Source organism: Notamacropus eugenii, chromosome 4 (genome assembly GCF_028372415.1).
Source record: "Notamacropus eugenii isolate mMacEug1 chromosome 4, mMacEug1.pri_v2, whole genome shotgun sequence".
Classification (NCBI taxonomy): Eukaryota; Metazoa; Chordata; class Mammalia; order Diprotodontia; family Macropodidae; genus Notamacropus; species Notamacropus eugenii.
The window spans coordinates 28,403,712-28,427,162 of NC_092875.1; the positions used below are offsets into that span (position 1 = coordinate 28,403,712).

General features: G+C 40.5%; 1 protein-coding gene across 9 annotated transcripts in view; it reads left to right on the forward strand.

The window, feature by feature from the left end:
* Window positions 1-23,451, forward strand: part of NOS1 (nitric oxide synthase 1) — a 249,654-nt gene that overhangs the window by 174,095 nt on the left and 52,108 nt on the right. For all 9 annotated transcript variants that reach the window (XM_072600318.1, XM_072600317.1, XM_072600316.1 and 6 more), the window contains 7 exons: window positions 5,128-5,256; window positions 8,592-8,737; window positions 9,755-9,917; window positions 13,721-13,812; window positions 17,970-18,111; window positions 18,382-18,521; window positions 21,017-21,191. In XM_072600318.1, coding sequence (XP_072456419.1) covers window positions 5,128-5,256; window positions 8,592-8,737; window positions 9,755-9,917; window positions 13,721-13,812; window positions 17,970-18,111; window positions 18,382-18,521; window positions 21,017-21,191 — 987 coding nt within the window. The remainder of the gene's footprint in view (window positions 1-5,127; window positions 5,257-8,591; window positions 8,738-9,754; window positions 9,918-13,720; window positions 13,813-17,969; window positions 18,112-18,381; window positions 18,522-21,016; window positions 21,192-23,451) is intronic.

The window sequence follows — 23,451 nt, forward strand, 5'->3', positions numbered from 1 at the left end:
AGTGCCTATGGTGTGCCAGATATTGTGCATGTTCACAAATATAACCTAATGAAGGATAGAGAGCCTGCCTCAAAGTCTGGGAGGGATCAGGTGACAAAATTATGGAATTTGAGAGCTGGAAGAAACCTCAATGGCCATCTAGTCTAACCTGAAGATGAAAAAACTCCCTATTGTAACATATCCAACAAAGGGTCATCCAGTCTCTTTTGAAGACTTTCAGTGACATCATCCTTCAAGGCCACCCATTCCACTCATGTTCTCTTTGAGTCTTCTCTTCTCCAAACTAAACATCTCTGGTTTTTTCAACCAGTCCTCATATGACACAGATTCAAGATTTCTCACCATCCTGGTCTCCTGCTTATCAATGTCCTTCTTAAACTATGGCATTCAGGTTGTAATAGAGTCCTCCAACTGAGACCTGATCAGGATTGACTACAGTCAATATACCTCCCTATAGAAACCCAATGTAAGCCCAAGATGACATTAGCTTTCTTGGCTGCCATGTTGACTTACTGACACAACACAGTTGATTCATTGAGGTTGCAGTCCAGTGAAACCCCTAGATCATTTTTAAAAGAACTGTTACCTAATTATTATACCTCCCCTTCATTATTTATGAAGCTGTAAGAGTAAGACTTTAAGTTATTCCCTGTGGAACTTCATCCTAGATTCAACCTAATGTTCTACCTGCCAAGTTCCCAGTTCTATCACCTACTATGTTAGCTATCCCTCCCAGATTCATATCATTTGCAAATATGATAAACACACCATTTATGCCTTCATTCAAGTCTGATAAAAATCTTAAATAGCCCAGGGTCAAGCACAGATCCTTGGGACACTCCATGGGAGACCTTCTACCATGTTGACATTGAACCACTAACAATTACTGAGTCCATCTACCTGATCATTTCTAAATTATCTTCTGCTCTACATCTCTCCATCTTCTCCACAAAAATGACATGAGATACTTTGTGAAAGGCTTTGCTAAAATCTAGATAACTATATCCACAAAATTCGCTTCATCTATTAGTTTAGTTTGCCTGTTAAAAAAAAAGAAATGAGTTTAGTCTGGTATGATCTAGCATTCTTCCCTTTCTAGATATTCACTAACCACCTCTTTAATGGACTTTGCTAGAATTTCCCTAGAATTCAAGTGTAAGTCCCCTAGCATATAGACTGTTCTCTTTCTTTTTTGAAAATTAGGATAACATTTTCTCTTCTCTAACCTTTTTTTAACCATCAGTTTTTAAGCATCTACCTTATGCTAGGTGTGGTGCTTTGCTGAAGTGCTTTACAAATATTATCTCATGGTGCCTCTCCCTCTTTCACTTCTCATTGACAATGGTTTAACAATTATATCTTCAAGTACTATCAGTACCCATGAATGAAATTCATCAGAGCCAGACTACTTGAATTCATCAAGAGCAGCTAGCTGATCTCTTATTCTTTCCTTACTTATTTTGGCTATCAACTCCCTTTAGTCATTTTTGTCCCATCCTTCAAAAGGAAAAGTCATTCTTCTTGGCAGAGAACACAGATGAAAAATAAAAATCAAACATCTCTACTTGCCCTCTGCTGTCCATCATCATCATTCCATCCATACCAGTTCAAGGTCCTATCTCTCCTCTGATAATCCATTTTCTCCCAATATAGCTTTAAAAAAACTTTTTATCCTTAACTTTTTTCACCATCATCAATTCCCTCTGAAATTTAGCATTAAATGATTGTCTCAGGTACTTTTATTTATCCTCTCTCACTTGACCCAGCTTCCAATTTCTTGAAATTTAGAACCTAAGCTGGTTAGAGAGTTCCCTGTGCATCCATATCAGTTTCTGCCTCTGAAATACAGTGACTATGGGAAAGTCATTTAACCTTTAAGGGACCCTAGGCAGTTGCCTACAAATTACAGAGCATATGCTAAAGGAATTTCTTTACTGAAAGTTCTTTATATCAATGAAATTACAGATCCAGTTCCAAAAAAAAAATTCTCTCCCAGTGTCTCAAACAGTGCTCTGGACATAGTAGGTACTTAATAAATATTGTTTAATTAATGAATGAGCTATATTTCTTTTAAAATATTTTATTGATATATTTTCATTTTATATTGCCATGTTTTCCAAATATACCTCCTTCCCCTCCCAGAGAGTATACCTTTTAGAAAATATTTTTAAAAGAAAAAAAAAGAAAAAAGCAATTCCTCAAAACTAACCAATACATATGCAATGTTCTATATTTACAATCCCCTACCTCTTCAAAGAATAGAAAAAAGTGCATTTTTTCATCTCTTTTTTTCATGGCCCAGCTTGGTCATTATGTTTCCCCAACATTCGATTTCAGGATTTTTGTTGTGTTTCTTCTTTCCATATAAATTGTTAAATTAATTGTGTTTATTGTTTTCCTGGCTCTGCTTACTTCACTTTGCGTCAGTGCATATAAGTCTTCCCATGCTTCTCTGAATTCTTTATCTTCATCTCCTATAGTGCAGCAATATTCCATTTTATTTGTGTACCACAACTAATTTAGTCATTCCCCTGCTGATGTGTATCAGTTATGCTTCTCCAAAAAAATAAAAGAGTGAGCTCTATTTCTTTAAAAATATTCTGTGCTTACTTATTCAGACTGTTCTCTTCCCCAGTTATCTATCTGAATTGTGTCTTCTGACTTATAGATGGGAACCCAGAGATCCCATAATCTGGTAGCCCAGGAGAGTCCCCCAGAAAGCAGGCATCTGGTTAAGAAAAAAAATCAAACATAAGAAAGTCTGCAGTACACAACTTGCTTGACACACTGAGAGTAAGCTCAGAAGATGGTCTCCATTCATAGAGACATAATTATATCACTTCCTTTCTCAACAGTTTTCGGAGGCTCCTCAATGTCTACTTAAAAAAAGCATTAACTCTTTAGCTTGGTATTCAAGTTGTGTCTTGTATCCCTTATTTGGATGGGATGTCTTTGAAAGTAGGGTTTGTTTTGCTTTTAGTACTTATATTGCAGTGCTGAGCACAATGCTTGACAAGGGCTTATGAAATGCTTTTTCATTCATTCAAGACCCTACTATACAATATGGTTCCAAACTCTTTTTAAAATTTTTCTCCCCTTCACATACTCCCCAAGCAAACAAGATTCCCTTTTACCTGATCCATCCATACCTAGAAGAGATCTCACCATCACCACTACCTCACCCTTGACTTGATCTCTGCCTCTTGACCTCCTACTCTTTCTTTCTCTGAGATCCCACTCAGAATCCTCCTCCTCTGTGAGACTTACCCTAATTCCACTGAGCTAGCAATGAACATGCCCTTCTCATCACTGTTTGAGTTGTGAGCTCTTTGCATACATGAGAATACAGCCTTTCCCCATGCACACTAAACTCTGAACTCCTTGAGGGCAGGGACTATGTTGTTTTATTTTTATTTTTGTGTCCCCAGCACCCAGAACTTCTTGTTTCCCCAATATTTCCTGAATTGTTCAGAGGAAACCAGATCTAGAGTTGGAAGGGACTTTAAAGGATCTAATCAAGGCCCTTTATTTATAGGGGAGAAAAAAGTCCCATAGTTCCTCAGTGATTTACCCAAGGTATTGGGATAATAAGAGAAACTTCTGTCCAGATAGAAGAGAATCGTAGATTTAGAACTGATCCAGACCCTAAAAGTCACTAAGTTCAAACCCACCATTTTACCAAAAAAAAAAAACTCAAAAAAGTAAAGGTGGTATCCGTGGTCACATGACTAATAAATGTCAGTGCTGAGCAATGGAACCAAACTGTAGGATAATATATTTAATTTTTTTCATTTAATTTTAAGATCATGTATTTAGAGCTGACAGGAACTTTCCCCAAACTATACCTTAACCTTTTGATCCCTATCACATTTGATTAGACAAATGTTTAATCAAGTGCCCCATCATAAGGCGTAATGATATAAGGGTACTTGGAATAAAGAGTTTAATGAGACATGGTTCCTGCCTTCAAGGATCCTATAGTCTAACAGAAGAAACGAAGTCTTGGATGCAAATAACTATATAATAAAAGGCAAATACTCTCTTTGTTGGTATTTGGAGGGAATGATTTATCTGTTCCTTATGGACCTGACAGATTGGGATCTCAAACTTGGAGAAGCCATAAAGATGATCTAGGGCAGAGATTCTTAACTCAGGGTCCACACACTTGGGTTTTTAAATATACATATATATAAACAACTTGGTTTTTTAATATTTAATAACTATATTTCAATATAATTCTTTCCTTTGTGATTTTGTTTTATGAATTGTGAAATAACATTCTGAGAGCTAGAACATAGACTTCACCAGGTCTAGGGAGCCTATGACACACAAAAAAGGGGAAGAATCACTAGTCCAGTTTTCCCATTTTACAAAGAAGGAAACTGAGTGAAGTGACTTGCCCAAGGTAATACAAAGAGTAAATAGCAGAGTCAAAATTTGAACCCAGACACTCAAATCCAATGTTCTCTCCACTAGAACGCTAGAAATGCTAGGGCCATGGAGTGAGAGCTGGAAGAGGAATTAGAGGTCATCCTGGCCCAGTCTGAAGTCCAGAGATAGTAAGGTTCTTACACAATATCATAGAATCATAGGTCTAGCCTTGAAAAGAATCTCAAAGCCTGTTGAGTTCAACACCTTCATTTTTTAGTTGGGGAAACTGAGGTCCAGGCAAGTGAAGTGACTTGCCCAAGGTTACACAGTCAAGATTTGATCCCGATCCCTTATTTCCATATAATACATATTACATAACACATAAATATATAATAAATATTTCCATCAAATCACACTGCTATTCCAGAAAAATGTCATTGTTATTCAGTCATTTCAGATTCTCCAGGACCCTATCTGGGGTTTTCTTGGCAAAAATAGTGAAGTAATTTGCCATTTACTTCTCCAACTCATTTTACAGATGAGGAAACTGAGGCAAACAGGGTTAAGTGACTTGCCCAAGGTCACATAGCTAGTATCTGAGGCCAGATTGGAACTCAGGGAGGTGAGTTTTCCTGACTCCAGGCTTGGCACTCTATGCTCTGCACCATCTAGCTGCCCCACATTCCAGAAAAATAATTTCTATTAATTGCCCCTGGGTTCTACTGTCTGATGCCCCATCTTTGTTCTTTTTTCTAGCCACCAACCTCGGGAAGGCAGTCACCTACCAAAAATGGCAGTCCTACCAAATGTCCTCGCTTTCTCAAAGTCAAGAACTGGGAAACAGATGTGGTCCTCAATGACACACTCCACCTCAAGAGCACCTTGGTAAGCCCTCCTGTAAGATCTCTGCCTAGGGATCTCTTCCCCTTTGTAACAAGCCTCAAACCCATTGGTGAGTTGGAGGAGAGCATGTCTACCCCAAGCAGGTGATGAATGGTGAAATGAGAGGATGAGGATTATTTGCTGCAGAGGCCATGAAGGTGGCTGAAGCAGGTTCCTGGAGCATTTAGTTTGATAAGGCATCAAAGACCTGAAGGTCACCCAGTGCATCCCAGGCCATCACCAGTCATCCTTAATTTTATCTTCAGTGTCTCTGGAGGAGAGTCAGGCTGCCGTCTTTATGCAACTCAACCTCACTTCAATCCAATTCATGCACAAGTCAAGACATCACCCATCGATGTCATTAGTTCTCTCCAAAAACAAAGGACAAACAGCACCACCATCTTCCTCGTTCAGGCTGTTATCACCTTACACCAGGGCAGCTAGGTGGTGCAGTGGGTAGAGCACCAGTGCAGGAGTCAGGAGGACCCAAGTTCAAGTCTCACCTCAGACCCTTGACACTCACTGTGTGACCTTGGACAAATCACTTAACCCCAATTGCCTCATCCTGGGTCATCTCCAGTCGTCCTGATGAATATCTGGTCACTGGATTCAGATGGCTCTGGAGGAGAAGTGAGGATGGTGACCTACACAGCCCTCCCTCCCTCACAACAAAGTCAAGAGCAAGTCATGTCATCGTTTCTCTGATGGCGTGGTCTTCTTCGGCAACCAAGGATGAACACACACATCACCTTACACGAGGGCTGTCTCCTAACTGATTTCCCTACTTCTCTCTCTCCTCCCAACCCTTTCTGCTAGACTAACCTTCCTACATCATCATCATCATCACCATTGTTAGCATTCATGTAGTACTTTAACTATTTGCAAAGCTCTTTAAAAATGTTATTTCATTTAATCCTCAAAATGACCCTGGGAAATCATTCTAATTATTCTAATTAAGAATATTCCCTATTTCCTATGGACTCTCTTCTACCAATCTCTTCATTCAACCCATTGTCTAACTTCCATTGTCTAACTTAGACTTTGTCAGGACCACAGTGCTCAGTCCTGGGCAATACGTTTCAGAAAAGATGTTGCTGAGTGGATTCGTAAAATCACAGCATGTTTGAGCCAGATGGAACCTAAGGGATAACTTGGCCTGACCTTTTCATTTTACAGAAGTGGAAACTGAGACCCACTGAAGGGAAATTATTTGTTCAGCATTACACAGATAGTTAGTGGCAGAGCAGCATTGAGAATTCAGCTTCCCTAGCTTCACAGTCCTGGGTATGAAATGTTCAGCAATCGTGGCTCTGTTCCATGGAGATAGTAATTGAGAAAGTTATTCTTAGAAAGTAAGAGCCTCCCTTCTTGCCCCTCTGGCTAAGCTAAATGAGCTATGTAAGAGACCCCAATATGCCACTTAGTGATGCCCTGAGAGAATTCATTCCTCTCCCTAGGGACAAAATCTCCTTATAGAATCACACTCTTAGAGCAGGAAAAATCCATCCCCAGTAAGTGGTCATCCAGCCTTTGTGGGAAGAATTTCAATAAAGGGAAACCTGCCTCCCCATTCCAATTATATCCCAGTACAAAGTTAAAAGACACTCCAGTCTGATTTTGGACTAACGATTAGGAAGCTTTTCTTGACATCAACCTTGCCTTTGCATAGCTCCCTCCCACCTTTGCACCTGGTCCCACATGCTGGGTCTAACAAGTGTAAACTTATTCCACACAGCAGACCTTCAGATGTTCAAGGATGGCTCTTGAGTCCCCATTCAGTCTTCCTTATCCAGACTGAACATGCCAAATTCAGAGGATCATAATTCTAGAGCTAAAAAATAGACTTTGCAAATCCTCTAATTTAACAGATAAAGAAACTGAGGCCCAGAATGATGGATGACTTGTCCAAGGTCACCCAGTGGTAGGTGACAGGGCCAGGGTTTGAACCTAGGTCCTTTTACTCCAAATCCAGGCTCTTTCCTCTGTACCAGGTGCCTCCCATTTTCATGTGGTATAAACTGGAGGGCCTTCACCATCTTGGTTACTCTCCTCCAAAACTTTCCAGCTTATCCATGTTTCTCAAATGTGGTGCCCAGAATGTCACCAAGTACTACCTCCAAGTGGCATCAATGGGACACAATACAAAAACTAGGAGAGTATGCAAAGGTAACTGAATTCTCATACAGACTTTGCCCCTGACTGGCTGTGTGATGCTAGGCAAATAATTTTCCCTCATCAGCCTCAGTTTCCACTTTTCTAAAATGAGGGTGTCAGACCAGATGATCACTTAATCAGGGGTGAGGAACTTGCAGGCTCAAGGCCCTCTAGATCCTCAAGTGCAGCCCTTTGACTGAATCCAAGCTTCACAGAACAAATCCCCTTAATAAAAGGATTTGTTTTGTAAAACTTGGACTCAGTCAAAAGGCCACACCCAAGGACCTAGAAGATCACATGTGGCCTTTAGGTTTCAGGTTCCCCACCCCTGAATTAGGTCCTGCCATACTAGATACAATATGACCAGGACAGAGTCCAAAGACACTATCCCTTCCATGTTCCTAGATGACCTACCTTTCCTAATTCAGCCTTGTCTCCTTATGGGATGACCATGGTAGAATGAAAAGGGCATTGAATTTGGAGTCAAAGGACTTGGATTCTAATCTAGACTTTTTAGATTACTCCCTCTGTGACAGTTGCCCTTGTAAAATGATCTGTAAAACGATGCGATTGGACCAGATGGCCCCAGAGGTTCTTTCTGGTTCTAAACCTACTCTCCAATGACCCTAATGGCGTGTGTATTTGCATAGCGCATTGCTGTTTGCAAAGCCTTTCTTTCTGTGAAGCAGATTGGGAAAATATTATTATTTTTGTTATCCAGATGAGAAAGCTCAGACTCAGACTTACCTACGATGAATGTTAGGCTAGTAAATTTCAGAGTCAGGATTCAAACCCAGGCCCCTGATTCCAAGATGAAGGTGTACTTTTGTTTCTCACCATATCAACTCATCTTTGACAAGTTTGAGAGGCTGACTGATGCTGCTAAAATCTGGCTTATCACCAGGGAGCCAAGCAGATGCCTCCATGACTATGAGGACCCTCAGTTTGGCCATAGGCAGGCAAGCAGACTGCAAGTTCTTATTAAGTATTTACTATGTGCCAAACACAAGACCAAGCACTGGGGAGAAGAAAGGAAAAAAGAAACAAGAGAACAGAAGAGGACAGTAGGTACCCTCAAGGAGCTTACATTTAGGGTTAATGGAGGAAGAAAGACCACACAAAAACACTTACCATCCATATTTCATTGGCCAAATCCTCACTCTGTTTCTCTCCTTTCCCTCTAGAACACAGCTTGTACTGGACAGATCTGCATGGGTTCCATCATGTTCCCCTCCCAACACATACGGAAACCTGAAGATATCCGGACAAAAGAGCAACTCTTTCCCTTGGCCAAAGAGTTCATTGATCAATATTACTCATCTATCAAAAGGCAAGTGGAAGTTGTGTGTTTTCTGGTGTGCTTAATGCAATGTTCTGGGTTGTTGTCTTATCCCCTGTCTTGATGGTTCAGTTCTATGAGGGCAGGGACCTTACATAATTATATCATCTTCCTGAGCACAGGGCTCTTCTTTTAATAAATGTTTATTGAATGAATGAAAGAAAGAAGAAAAACCTGGGGATCCCAGAGTTTTCTCTCAGGTAGAAGAGGAACTTTCTGCCTGTTTGACTTCTTCTTACAATGCCTTATCATGATATATAGGTGACTCCCAGTTCTAGAAGTTATGCCAGTGAGGCAGCTCTGTCAAGTTCTTCCAAGCCAGAATGGACCTGAGTGAAGACCTAGGGATGAACTGTATATTTAGGGTTTGGGGATCAGCAAAGCTGGTCTGAGAACCTACCTAATCCCCAAATAGGTCATGCAGTAATAAATTTTTTTCAATGATCATAGATCCCAAGGACTAAAATATAGAGGACTTCCAATCTGAGTTGGGATGAGGGGAAGGAGGGTAGTACTTACACCAACAAAATTTTTTGGAATGAACCTGAAATTTTACCAAGGTAGAGAACCCCTGTTATGGAAATTTCCTCTACCAGTAGGGCTCAGAAATTGCTCTACAACTTATAGTCTTAAGACTGTTACCTGGGGCACCCAAAGTTAAGTGATTTGCCCAGGATGACACCAACCCTATATATTGGAGGCAGGACTTAAATCAAGACTTCCCATCTCTGCAGCCAACTATCTAACCACTGTAACACACTGTCTCTCCAACAAACCCAGCAAAATTACTGATGCTTAAAGTACTGAAGAAAGGGGTAAGTGGGTTGGGGTGGAGAATAGTCAGTTGCTAATTATTGTGAGACCTTCAATGTCTCTGATTTTGTAGCCAGTTAAACTGGGGCCAGCACATAGAGTGCATGCATCTCTGAACAGCACATGGGAACCCAGTCATTAGTAGTTCATATCAGTGATTTCCCCCTTCCCCCCCTCCCCATCCTTTCTACTCAGATTTGGCTCCAAAGCCCACACGGATAGACTGGAAGAAGTGAACAAGGAGATAGAAACCACCAGCACCTACCAGCTAAAGGACACAGAGCTGATCTATGGAGCTAAACATGCCTGGAGAAATGCTTCTCGCTGTGTGGGTAGGATCCAGTGGTCCAAACTGCAGGTGAGTGCCAAGTCTGTCTGTCTCTCTCTCTCTGTGTCCCTCCCTCTGTCTGTCTCTCTATAACTCTCTGTCTCTATCTCTTATTCTGTATCTCTCTGTTTCTCTTTGTCTCTCCCTGTCTCTTTCTCTGTCTCTCTGTATCTCTGTTTCTCTTTGTCTCCGTGTCTTTCTGTCTCTCTCTCCCTGTCTCTTTCTCTCTGTCTCTCTTTCTTTCTGTCTCTCTCTGTCTCTGTCTCTGTCTCTGTCTCTCTCTCTCACACACACACACATACACGCACACACACACACATACACAAATCTGAATCTGGGTTAGAATGGGATATGGTGAAAGAAAGGAGCAGTGGGACCTTACAATGGATGACTATAATAAGGAAATGCTCCAAACATGCCTCCAGGCCATCTAGAAGAAGGTTAAGTCTGATTGGTTGAACAAATTATGTCTATATCAAGTTCATAGAGTACTATAACCTGATTCTTTTAAAATAAATCACCATGAGAAATAAAAAAGAAATCTAGAAAGAACTTTATACTAAGTGGAAAAACATCAGTTGCTCATGGGTAGGTTGAACCAATACAATAAAAATGACAATTCTACCTAAATTAATTTACTTATTCAGTGCCATACCAATCAAACTACCAGGTAATTCTTTTCTAGAGCTAGAAAAAATAATATCAACATTCATCTGGAAGAGCAAAAGGTCCAGAATATCAAGGAACCAATGAAAAGAAATACTAGGGAAGGTGGCCTAACCCTACCAGATCTCAAATTGTATTATAAAGCAACAATCATCAAAATCACTTGGTGCTGACTAAGAAACAGAGGAATAGACCAGTGGAATAGGTTAGGTATTCAAGACACAGTACTCAATGAAGATAGCAATCTACTGTTTGATAAACCCAAGTACCCCAGCTTCTGGGATAAGAACTTACTATTGACAAAAATTGCTGGGAAAACTGGAATAACAGTGTGGCAGAAACGTAGACCAATGCCTTACACTGTACACAAGAATAAAGTCTAAATGCATACACGATCTAGGTATAAAGATTGATATTATAAACAAATTAGGGGAGCAAGGAATAGTGTATCTGTCAGATTTATGGAGAATGAAGAATTTTTTGACCAAACAAAAGACAGAGAACATTATGAAGTGCAAAATGGATAATTTTGATTACATTAAATTGAAAAGTTTTTCCACAAACAAACCCAATGCAACCAAGATTATGAGGGAAGCAGAAAACTGGGAGAGAATTTTTGCAACTAGTGTCAGTGATAACGGCCTCATTTATAAAACATATATATATATATATATATATATATATATATATATATATATATATATATATATATATATATATATATATATATATATATAGAACTGAGTCAAATTCACAAGAATATGTCATTCCCTAATTGATAAATGGTCAAAGGATATGAACAGGCAATTTTCAGAGGAAGAAATTAAAGCTGTCTATAGTCATATGAAAAAATGCTCTAAATCACTACTAGAGAGATGCAAATCAAAATAACTCTGAGGTACCACATCACACCTATCAGATTGACTAACATGACAAAACAGGATAAATGTTGGAGAAGATGTAGGAGAGTTGGAACACTAATTCATTGTTGGTGGAGCTGTGAGCTGATCCAACCATTCTGGAGAACAATTTGAAACTATGCCCAAAGGGCTACAAAAATGTGCATACCCCTTGATCCAGCAACATCGCTTCTGGGACTATATCCCAAAGAGATCATAGAAATGGGAAAGGGTCCCACATGTACAAAAATATTTATAGCACCTTTCTTTGTGGTGGCCAAAAACTGGAAATCAAGAGGATGCCCATCAAATGGGGAATAGCTGAACAAATTGTGGTATATGAATGTAATGAAATACTATTGTGCTATAAGAAATGATGAACAGGAAGACTTCAGAGAGGTCTGGACAGACTTATATGAACTGATGCTGAGTGAAAGTAACAGAACCAGGAAAATTTTGTACACAGCAAAAACCACAGTGTGCGAGGAATTTTTCTGGTAGACTTAGTACTTCATTGCAATGTAAGGACTTAAAAAATTTCCAATGGACTCTTGAGGCAAAACACCTTCCACATTCAGAAAAAGAGCTATGGAACTGGATCACAGAATGAAGCAGACCATTTTCTTTTGTATTATTTTGTTTTGTTTTGTTTTATGGTTTCTCCCATTCATTTCAATTCTTCTATGCAACTTGACTAAGGTGAAAATGTATTTAATAGGAATGTATGTGTAGAACCTATATAAGATTGTACGCCATCTCAGGGAGGGAGTGGAGAGGGAGGGGGGAAGAAAGAAGAGGGAAGGGGAAAAAAATCTAAGATATATGGAAGTAATTGTAGAATACTGAAAACAAATAAAATTAATAAGAAAAAAAGAAGAAAAAGAAAGAATTTTATAAAATAATAAGAGGCAAAGACAGCAGAACCAAGACAGAGGAAACACTGACTGACTATAGTGACAGGGCAATTCAGGGGAAAGGCTGCTAGGTTGGGGTTGGAGAAGTGGGGTTAAAATTACAGCTCTGTGACCCTGGCCAAGTCCCTTGCCCTCTCTGGGCCTCAGTTACCTCCTCTGTAAAATGAGGGGGGTTGGGTTAGACAGCCTCTGAGGTCCCTCCTGGTTCTACAGCTATGATTTTATGATCGCATAAGTAACAGAAAGAAATGTAACACCAAGGCTTATAGATTTAGGAAGGGAAAGAATCTTAGGGGTCAGTGAGTTCAACCTCCTTATTTTACAAATGAAGAAACCAAGGACCCAGAGTGGGAAAGTGACTTAAACCAAGATCACAGGGCTGCAAGTGGCAGAGCCAGGATTTAAATCCACATCCATGAACAGAGATAAATGGACCAAAATATAAAATAAAATCTAAGATATATGGAAGTAATTGTAGAATACTGAAAACAAATAAAATAATTTAATAAGGAAAAAAGAAGAAAAAGAAAGAATTTTATAAAGTAATAAGAGGCAAAGACAGCAGAACCAAGACAGAGGAGCTAGTGGCAGAGAAGTTTAGCACTCTGGACCTGCAGTCAAGAAGACCCGAGTTCAAATCCTACCTCAGACATTTACTAGCTGTATGACCCTAAGCAGGTCACTTGACCTCTGTCTGCCTCAGTTTCCTCATCTGTAAAATGGGGATAACAAGAGCACCTACATCCCAAAGTTGTGATAAGCATAAAATGAGATAATATTTATAAAGTGTTTTGCAAACATTAATGCTCTATATAAATGCTAATTATCATTATTATGATGATCATAATTAGTAGTAGTGTTACCTTAGACAAGTCATTTAATCTCTCTGGTTTCCTCATGTTTAAAATGAGAAGGTTGGTCTCTAAAAGTTTGTTCCAGTGTTAAATCCATGATCTGCAATACTTGCAAAATACATTTCATTGGTTTTATGGGTCAAGTTACTTCTCTAGAGATTAGTTCATCTTTGAAATCATATGGATAACTTATCATTTATTATACTGTTTAAATCTAACTTTATGTGACTAGAGATTTTCCAGGGCAATATTCTAATTTCAAATAATCTCTGGTCACATAAAGTTAGATTTGAACAGTAAGATAAATGATAAATAATAATCCACAGTCCTTTTCACTGCTCAGTCCTGTGTTCCTATGCTGATGTTTAAAATGCAGAATAACTAGAGTAATGATTAGAAAATAATCATTAAAGGGGAAAAGGTAAAAAAATTTAAAGGGTAGGTCTGTGATGAAGGAATTGAGGGGAGGAGAAAACCACCCTACAATGCTTTTCTTTCAGGTGTTTGATGCACGAGACTGCACCACAGCCCACGGGATGTTCAACTACATCTGTAATCATGTCAAGTATGCCACAAACAAAGGGAACCTCAGGTGAGCTCACAAGGGATGCTGAGCTAGAAAAACATAATATGTTTTGTTGTGCAATGGAAGGAAAACTGGACTTGAGTCCAGAAATCTCAGTTTAAGTTTTCACCCTGCTTCTGGTGAACGTGTTTTAGCTTAACTTAATCTCTCTGATTCTCAATTTTCTCATCTGTAAAACAGGGATAATAATACTGGTCCTCTGTCATGTACAACGTTATTGTGAAGAAACTGTTTTGTAAACCTCAAAGCATTATGGAAACATGAGTTGCTATTAAAAAGTTAAATGCTTATCTATTTAGATGTCCCAAAAGCATCAAGCCATCATCTGGACTTGCCTGAGAGAAGCTAACTGATTACAGAAGCATCTGATTAGAGAATCTTTGGTTGAATTAAGTGACTTCATGGCTCCCTTAATTTTGTCCAGATCTAGGACTCTGCCATGTCTGCTCAGCTGTCTGGAGGAATCCTTTTGATGGCAGGGTACTGTATAGCATAGAGTGTTACCCGCCCTGCTCTGCACAGTATCATGGGACAAGGCAGGAGCTGTTGTACAGGACCTCAGAAGGTCTCTTGTCCAACCCCTGAAATTTCTTCATCTATGAGATATCAACCTAAAATTCTGGATTGGATGCTGGTGCTCATGTCATAATTGCCATTTCTTCTGTCTGCTGTCACGTCAGCGGTGCCCTGCATCCCACTTCTTGCCACCCCCACAAGACTCCTATTCTTTTCCCAAAGCTCAATCAGTGTACACACTGGGTGATGTTACCGTACTGCTGAGCTAATGCAGCTTTCTGGGAAGGTGAGTCCAAAGACTTTCCTCCATGAACGAAACTCTCTCAGCCTCAAGAATTACGAAATCGTAGAATCCCATCCACAAGGACTTCCTTTCCTATAAAATTTAGGTTAAATCGAGAGATCTTAAATGAAGATAAACCTGGGGCACATGAATATATATATTTTCATTCAATTTTTATATGAACTGATAAAGTACAGAAAACAGTTTTGATAATTATTTTTCTTTAGTTTTTCGGATTTTTTTTTCTTAAGGCAATCAGGGTTAAGTGACTTGTCCTGGGTCCCACAGCTAGTGGTATCTGAGGCTGAATTAGAACTCAAGTCCTCCTGACTCCAAGGCTGGTGCTCTATCCATTGCACCACCTAGCTGCCCCATAATTATATTTCAATATAATTAGCTTCCTTGATAATACTATGTGTTTGATTTTGTGCATTTAAAAATATGATTCTGAGAAGGGGACACAGAAAAGATTAAGAACCCCTGGCCCTTTTTAACTTTCAATCCCACAATGCCAAGATTATCTATTTTACAGATGACAGAACTTTCCAGAGAAAAGAAGTGACAAAAGAGTACAGGTCATATACTGAGAAGAGTGAGAGCCTTGATAATAATAGCTAAGATTTAGATAGTGCTTTAAGATTTACAAAGAGGTGGACAAATATTATCTCATTTGATCCTTCACAACAACCCAGGGAAGTAGGTGCTAACTATTATTCCCTTTTTGTATATGATGCAACCAAGACAGAAGACAAGTGACATGCCCAGGGTCTCACAGCTAGTAAGCGTCTGAGGTCAGATGTGAATTCAGTCTCCCCCACTTCAAGTCCAAGGCTCTAACCACTGCACCACCCAGCTACCACTCCGCAGAAAGGATAGTAGAGATACAAAGGATAACCTCTGTTAGAAAGGCATGTTTCTTCTGTATTCTGCCCATGATAACCACATCATTTTGTGAAGTTCATTACACATGTGGGGTTCAGCTCCCTAAAGAAAAGTTACCTATCTGTTGATTAGAAAGGGATGGGCTTCCAACAGACTAGGAGCATATTGACCTTAGGGAGGAAACCATTTGGGTGGGAACACTGGCCAGGTAGCATTCAGCCTACCCAAACAGCCTTGCTTGCTCAGCATCTGCCACAGCTGGTGAGCCTTACCCCACAGACCAGGAGAGAAAGTAATGATACCAGGTCACAGCCAACCAGGGCTGTTCCCCACGAGCCCTCAAGCTATACTGAGCTCAAGCATTAAATTGAACACTTGGCTTTATACAGAATAAGCCTGAGCATAGATTTCTTTGAATCTCTCTCTCCCAGTGCATCCTGGGTCATCTCCAGTCATCCTGATGAATATCTGGTCACTGGATTCAGATGGCTGTGGAGGAGAAGTGAGGCTGGTGACCTGCACAGCCCTCCCTCACTCAAAACAAAGTCAAGTGCAAGTCATGTCATGATTTCTCTGATGGCATGGTCTTCTTCAGCAGGGAAGGACGAACACAACAATCCCAGAGACAAGAGAACAATGATCATCCCTTGACTGAGACTATTCAAAGGCAGAAGATCTGAATTCTGATCCAGTGGGGAACCTGCTGTTTACATTTCCATACTTAACTCTTATTTCCATAGAACAATAAGGTTTCCAAAACACTTTCCCCACAACAATCCTGTGAGATAGGGAGGGCCAGTATCGTTCTTTCCATCTGGCAGGTGGGAGAACTCAGGTTCAGAGAAGTTGTGAGTCGCCCACAGTCACACAATTAGTGTCAGAGCTGAAATATCCTGAGATCGTAGATTTAGAACTGAATGAGACCTTCATGGTCACAGATTCATAGAATTCCAAAATTAAATGAGGTCTTTCAATTTTGCTGTTGAATCATTTCAGTCCTGTCCAATTCTTCATGACCCCATTCGGGGTTTTCTTGGTAAAGATACTGGACTGGTTTGCCACTTTTTTTCTCCAGCCCACTTTACAGATGAGGGAAACTGAGGCCAACAGGGCTAAGTGACTTGCCCAGGGTCACACAGCTAATAAATGTCTGAGGCTGGATTTGAACTCACGAAGATGAGTCTTCCTTACTGTACACTATGGTGTCAACCCATACACATAACAAATCCCAACTAGAATAAACTCAACAAGTGATAATCCAACTTCTAGGACAACTGGGTATCCTAGTGGATAGAACACTGCACTGTGTAACTCTTGGGCTTAAGCACTTAATGCCCCCAGGCAACTTGCCAATAATAACCCCCATTTCTGTAACACTCTTGGGTTTGTAAAATGCCACTATCTTTTTCTCATCCTCATAATAATCCTGCTCTTAACAACTTTCTGAGACAAATTGCAAAAAAGATGCTGACCTCCACTGGTGGAGGGAGTTTCCTCCCCTGGGAATTCCTCATTCTAGAGTAATCACAAGTTCAACCCCTCTCCCTATAACACAGGGCACAGCTCTAGGCATTTCAGTAAGCATTTATTAATGTAGGACCTATGTTTATTCCCCATTTTACAGATGAGGAAACTGAAGATGAAACAGGTGACTTTCCAGAGTTATACAGCTAATAAGTATGAGAAGCTGGATTTAAATTCAGATCTTTCTGCTTGCAAATTTGATATACTATGTACTATGCTGAGATATAGAGATAGAAATAGAGACAGAGATACACACATATGTGTATACATATATATACACATATGTGTATATATATGTATACACACACACACACACACACACACACACACACACACACATATATATATATATATATACACATATTTAACAGCTTGATTTTGCACCGAACTTTCAGGGTCATATTGTACTTTCATGACAATAGCACCATTGGACTAATACTGCAAATATTCTTGCCCCTACTTTATAGGTGAGGAAACAGAATTAGAGAGGTGAAGAAATATGTCAGTCACACAGCTCACCTAGATCCCTGCCTCAAAGTCCAGCATCCTTCTTAATAAAGCTCTATAAGATTCTTTAATTTTAAAAAAAAGTGACTGCCCAAGGTCACAGTGCCTTAAAGTTCTGGCAACTTGGTCTTGGGTAGTTCAAGAAACCCACTAGCCCTGCTAAGCACTAATCTAGAATTCATTGGATCAGGTTATAGAGGAGATGGATTACAGGATCATAGATTTAAAACTGGAAAGCACCTCATAAATGATCTTGCACAACTGTTTCATTTTACAGATAAGGAAACTGAGGCCCAGAGAGGGGAAAGGATTTGTCCAGGGTCACACAGTTACTAAGTGGCAGAGCTAGAATGACTTTACACCTGTTGGCCAGGCTGCATCTCCCAAAGCTTTATCTTTAAGCACAACCTCATCCTCACCTCTGGTATCCACTTTCCCTGCCCCCCCTCAGGTCTGCCATCACCATATTTCCCCAGCGGACAGATGGGAAGCATGACTTCAGAGTCTGGAACTCACAGCTCATCCGATATGCAGGCTATAAGCAGCCTGATGGCAGCGTCCTAGGAGACCCCGCCAACGTGGAGTTCACAGATGTGAGTACCATCTAAACCCCTACCTATGTGAGAATGAGGGTGGGGAGGCACATGGCAACTCCATATATTCTCCATCTTTTTGTCTAGTTTGGATTGTAGAAGCTTAACATCTTCAACACCAAGGATCCCCAAGAGTAGGGGCGGGGGGCTGCCAAGGTTCTACCATTGCTCCTGTCAGAGTATTCTTCTCCCACCTTCTCCTTCCTGGTTCGTGGTGCCCAGGAGTCGGGTGGCATGGCTGAGTAACCCAAGTCTGGCCTTTTGTTTCAGATCTGCATTCAGCAAGGCTGGAAGCCTCCCAGAGGGCGTTTCGATGTCCTGCCGCTCCTGCTCCAGGCCAATGGCAATGACCCTGAGCTATTCCAGATTCCTCCAGAACTGGTTTTGGAAGTGCCCATCAGACATCCCAAGTGAGCTGGGCCCAGGGAGAGGGGCAGCATTTTGAAATATCCCATCTACCAACAGGGAGAGAGAGTACCTCTACCCAGCTAGCCCTCTAGTCTCCATCTCCAAGCCTCCTAGTCCCTTCTCATGGACAGGCTGAAGGATTCCAGGGCAGTGTCTTCAGCCACCAGTATCAGAAGAGAGTGGAGCTTACTCTCAGAGGGTAATAATGCTAATGGTCACATAAAGAGTATTTTCCATGTTTGCCTCATTGGAGCCTGTCAACAACTCTAGGAAGCAGGAATTATAAGTATTATTATCCCTGTTTTACAGATAAGGAAACTGAGATCCAGAAACATTAATACTTGATCTAAATCAAGCCAACAAGTCTTCACTGCATGGCATGAAAACCAACTTTTTCCTTAATTTTGCCATACAAGTACCCATAACTTCTGCTCTCTGCACCCTTTGGGTTTTTCCAATCCCACTCCCAAGCAAGTACTAACAGAAAAATGGAAGGGTCCATCCTCTTGTTGGGGATATGTGGTATGATAGAGACAGAGGCAGATAGAGAGATACATAAATAAACAAAGGATAGAGACAAAGGTAGACAGGTAGGTAGATAGATAGACAGATAGACAACTAAACATAGATAATAGAAACAAAGATAGACACAGACATATAGATAGAAGGATGGATGGATGGATGGATGGATGGATGGATGGATGGATGGATAGACAGATAGATAAATAGAGAGACAGAGAGAGAGATTATGGATGAATAGTAGGTAGGTAGATAGCTAATAAACATAGATGGTGAAGATAAAGGCAGATATAGTTAGACAGACAGGTAGACAGATGATAGAGACAAAGGTAGGTAGTTAGAGACATGGATGATAGAGACAAAGACAGACAGACAGACAGACAGATAGATAGATAGATAGATAGATAGATAGATAGATAGATAGATAGATAGATGATAGATGTGTAGATACATAGATACATAGATATATAGATAGATGAAAGCTAATATCTCAGTCAAGAGCATGGAGATCACAGAAAAAAGCTCAGAGATCGCCTTAAGAAACAAGAGCCCATGAGGGGAGAGACTCTGAGATGGTACCTCATGGAGGGGAAATAGAGACCCCTGGATATGCCAAGGCTTCTATCCAAGGTCCTGGCAAAGCTGCAGTAAGAGGAAATAAGTAAGAGTAAGAGCAGGACCTGACCAGAACTGAGCTCACACCTCTAATTCCCATTTCAGTCAACTTACAAAGTCGGCAGCACCAAATATGTAGGGGAATGTGGTATGCTATAGTCTATAGGAAGTCTGTCAAGAAAAGAAAGCATATCCTCCCCAAATGTTGCACAGCCTGGGACAAAGCCCCACCCTAGTTATAACTCTTGTGATTCAAATGTACTGTAGGAGAATAACACTTGAGTTTTTTAATGCACTCCTCAATGAGGGTTCAGCTCTGGAAATTGCAACTCATCCTATGTGACTCTGTCTTTTAATTACCCCAAATACTCCACAGGAATATCTATCCAATGGGCTGGAAGCCTACCTCTAGATCTCAACATTACAATAGCTATCTTCCAGCATTTGGACATTCCACATTTGCTCTCCCTGCATTCAATTCAATTGACAAATATTTCTTATGCATTTATTATATACAAAACACTGGTTAGATTCTGGGGGTGCAAAAGCAAAAATAAAAGTCCCTGCCCTCTGGGAGTTTATGTTTTACTGAGGAGTGACATATGGACAGTAATACAGAGAGAGAGAGAGAGAGAGAGAGAGAGAGAGAGAGAGAGAGAGAGAGAGAGAGGAGCTAACATAAGTGAGCTAATATATAGAGGGATCAGGAAGACCCAGACTGTTTACTCTCACTATGCATGTCTATATTAGCCTTGAGGTGACTTGTAAAATAAGAACTATGGGAATCATGTGACCCTGAGTAAGTCATTTGAAACTTTGCCTCAGTTTCCCCATCTGTAAAATGAGTATAATAGTTGCTTCTACTTCCCAGGGTTGTTGTGAAGATCAAGTGAGATAATAATTGTAAAGCACTTAGCATGGTGCCTGACACATAGTAAGTGCTTTATAAATATTAGTTATTATTTTTAATATTATTATTATCAGAACCACATGAGACAACATGCAGTTAGGTGCTAAATTATATGGAAAGACCATAAGTATTGTAGGAATTAAAAGGAGACAGAGTTCACTGAGAGTTAGTGGGTTCATGAAAGGCTTGAAATTGAATTTACAGAATCCAGGGAAGGGGATAAAAATATCTAGAGCCCTGGAAATGATATCTAATGGCTTGTCATCCTAGAAATGTGTCCATGTGGTAGAGTTTTTTGCACCTAATCCCAAGCTAAACTAAAATCTGAGTTTTCCTTCAGAGAGGATCATGCTTCATGTAGAGGCTGGGTGGTAGCAGACATCCTGAGGGATCCCTCCTCCTGCCCAACGGGCACCTTTGGCTCAATTGGCCCCTCTGTGTTGCCATCCCCAGGTTCACATGGTTCAAGGAGCTGGGGCTGAAGTGGTATGGTCTGCCGGCCGTATCCAGCATGCTCCTGGAGATTGGAGGCCTCGAATTCAGTGCTTGCCCATTCAGCGGCTGGTACATGGGCACTGAGATTGGCGTCCGTGATTACTGTGACAACTCACGATATAACATTCTCGAGGTAATGTCCCCAGATGGGGATGAAAAGGGTGGGGAGTGAAGTAACCAGGATGTATCATATAAAGGATTCTGGGAGATTAAAAGCTGAAGCTGAGACTTCTTATGGAGCAGTTTTTGGAGTTCCTAGAGATTTGGAATAACCCCATTAAACCCACCCCCCAAGAAAATGGTTTCTTTAAAGCACCAGAAAGGGCACCTCCTGAAGAGCCTTCATGCCCAGCATATGTGAGCATGACCCAAGAATTTTTTCCTCTTTCCATCTCTCTTCTGAAAAGCAGGAGAAGAGCTTACTGCTGGTTTCTCTGCTACCAACTTTTCTCAGCAGCGGGTCTAATTCCCTCCCTGGGAGACCCATCTGTTGGTTAGGACAAAAGGAGAATTATATCTTCAAGGCGAGCTTTGGTAGATGCATGGGGGATTGATCTGTTTCTGTCTTCAAAAGCTGTTCTTCACCAAAGCCTATGATTGTTAGCCATGTTTCACAAGAGGGAACAGACGAACAGAGAGGTTGAGGAATCCGCTTCTGATCACACAGCAAATATGAGGCATAACCAGAAGAAAAACTCAGAAGCTCAGATTGTTTGTGTTGATAAATGTCTATTGGTGTCACTCCATAGAAACAGTCAACACATCTGTTCAACACTAATTTTATTAAGTTCCTACTATATACAAGACAGTTAGCAATTAAGCACCTTGTATTTTCCAGGCACTGTGCTAAGTCCTAAGGATACAAAAAAAAAAAAAGGCAAAGACAGTCCCTGCTCTTGAGGAGATCACATTTTACTGGGGGAAACAGCAAGCTAATATGCTCAAACAAGCTATCTACAGGAATAGGAAATATATAGGAAAATGTTTATAAATACAGGAATAGAAAAATAAATAGGACATAATTAACAGAGAGAGAGAAGGCACTAGAATTAAGAGGAGTTGGGCAAGGTTTCCTGTAAAAGGTGGGATTTTTGCTGGGACTGGAATGAAACCAGGGAAGCCTGTGAGTGAAGTTGAGGAAGGAGAGCATTGCAGAAATAAGGGACAGCCAGAGAAAATGCCTGGAAACAAAAAATGGCTTCTTGATGGAATAACTAGAAGACCAGTGTCACTAGATCAAAGAAGACATGTCAGGGAGTAAGGTACAAAAAGAATGGAAAGGTAGGAACCAGGTTATAAAGGGTTTTCAAAGCCAAACAGAGGATTTTATATTTGATCCTGGAGACAAAAGGGAGCCAGTGGAGTTTATTGAGTAGGGGATGATGTAGGTGGACCTGTATTTTTAGAAAATCATTTTGGTGATCGAGTGGAGGCTCGACCAGGGAGGCAGTATGCCATAGTAGATAGTGAGCCAGTCTCAGTAACACCTAGGTTCCAGTCCCATTTCTGATTCATCCTGATGAATTCTAGGCAAGTCACTTCACCTCTCAATGCCCCTTACACAGGGTTACAAAACGGTTGCCAGTACGCATTGACAAAGGGAGTTGATGCTACAGATATAATCACAGATCTAGACTCCCCCCAAAAGTGCTGAATATTATGTTAGACACTGAAGATGCAAAGAAAAAAGTGATACACATCCCTCCCCTCAAAGAATCCACATTTCCCTGGAAGGATATAGCAGGATATAATGATAAGAAAACTGGCCGAGAACTGCTATAACACAGAATGGGTACCGCTATACCAAGTACAGTGCCCAAACACCTGAATTTAGCTCCCAGCTCTGTCATGCAGCACATTAGTGACCTTGGCCAAGTTATTTAACTTCCTAGTGCCTCTGTTTTCTCATCTGTAAAATGACTTGTTTGGAATAGATGACTGCTAGGATCCCTTCTGGCTCTAAAGAGACGTATGCAGCCACCACACACACAAAATAAGTAATAGCAAGATAATGTTAGGAGAGAAAAGAACACTGAAGACCAAGTGGGATCAGGGAAGTCTTTGAATCAGAGGTGGCATTTGAGCAGTGCCCTAATGGAAGCTAATGGGGTAGGGAATAGGCAGAAGCCGGGGATGCTCTGGCAGAGTCCATGCAGCGGGAGAGAAATTCCTGAGTAGATCTCAAGTTCAAATCAATGGGTTGGTTTGTGTGCCTGATGGAGAACAGGAGCTGGTCAGGAAAGAATACCACATGAGAGTGAGTTTTTTTCTTTTTAATTTTATTTTTTTTCCATTTAACTAACATTCTTTTTTTTTCTCCCTCTCACTTCTCCCATCCCTTCAACAATAAAAAGAAAATAATAATAGCTAACATCCAAATATCACATTAACAT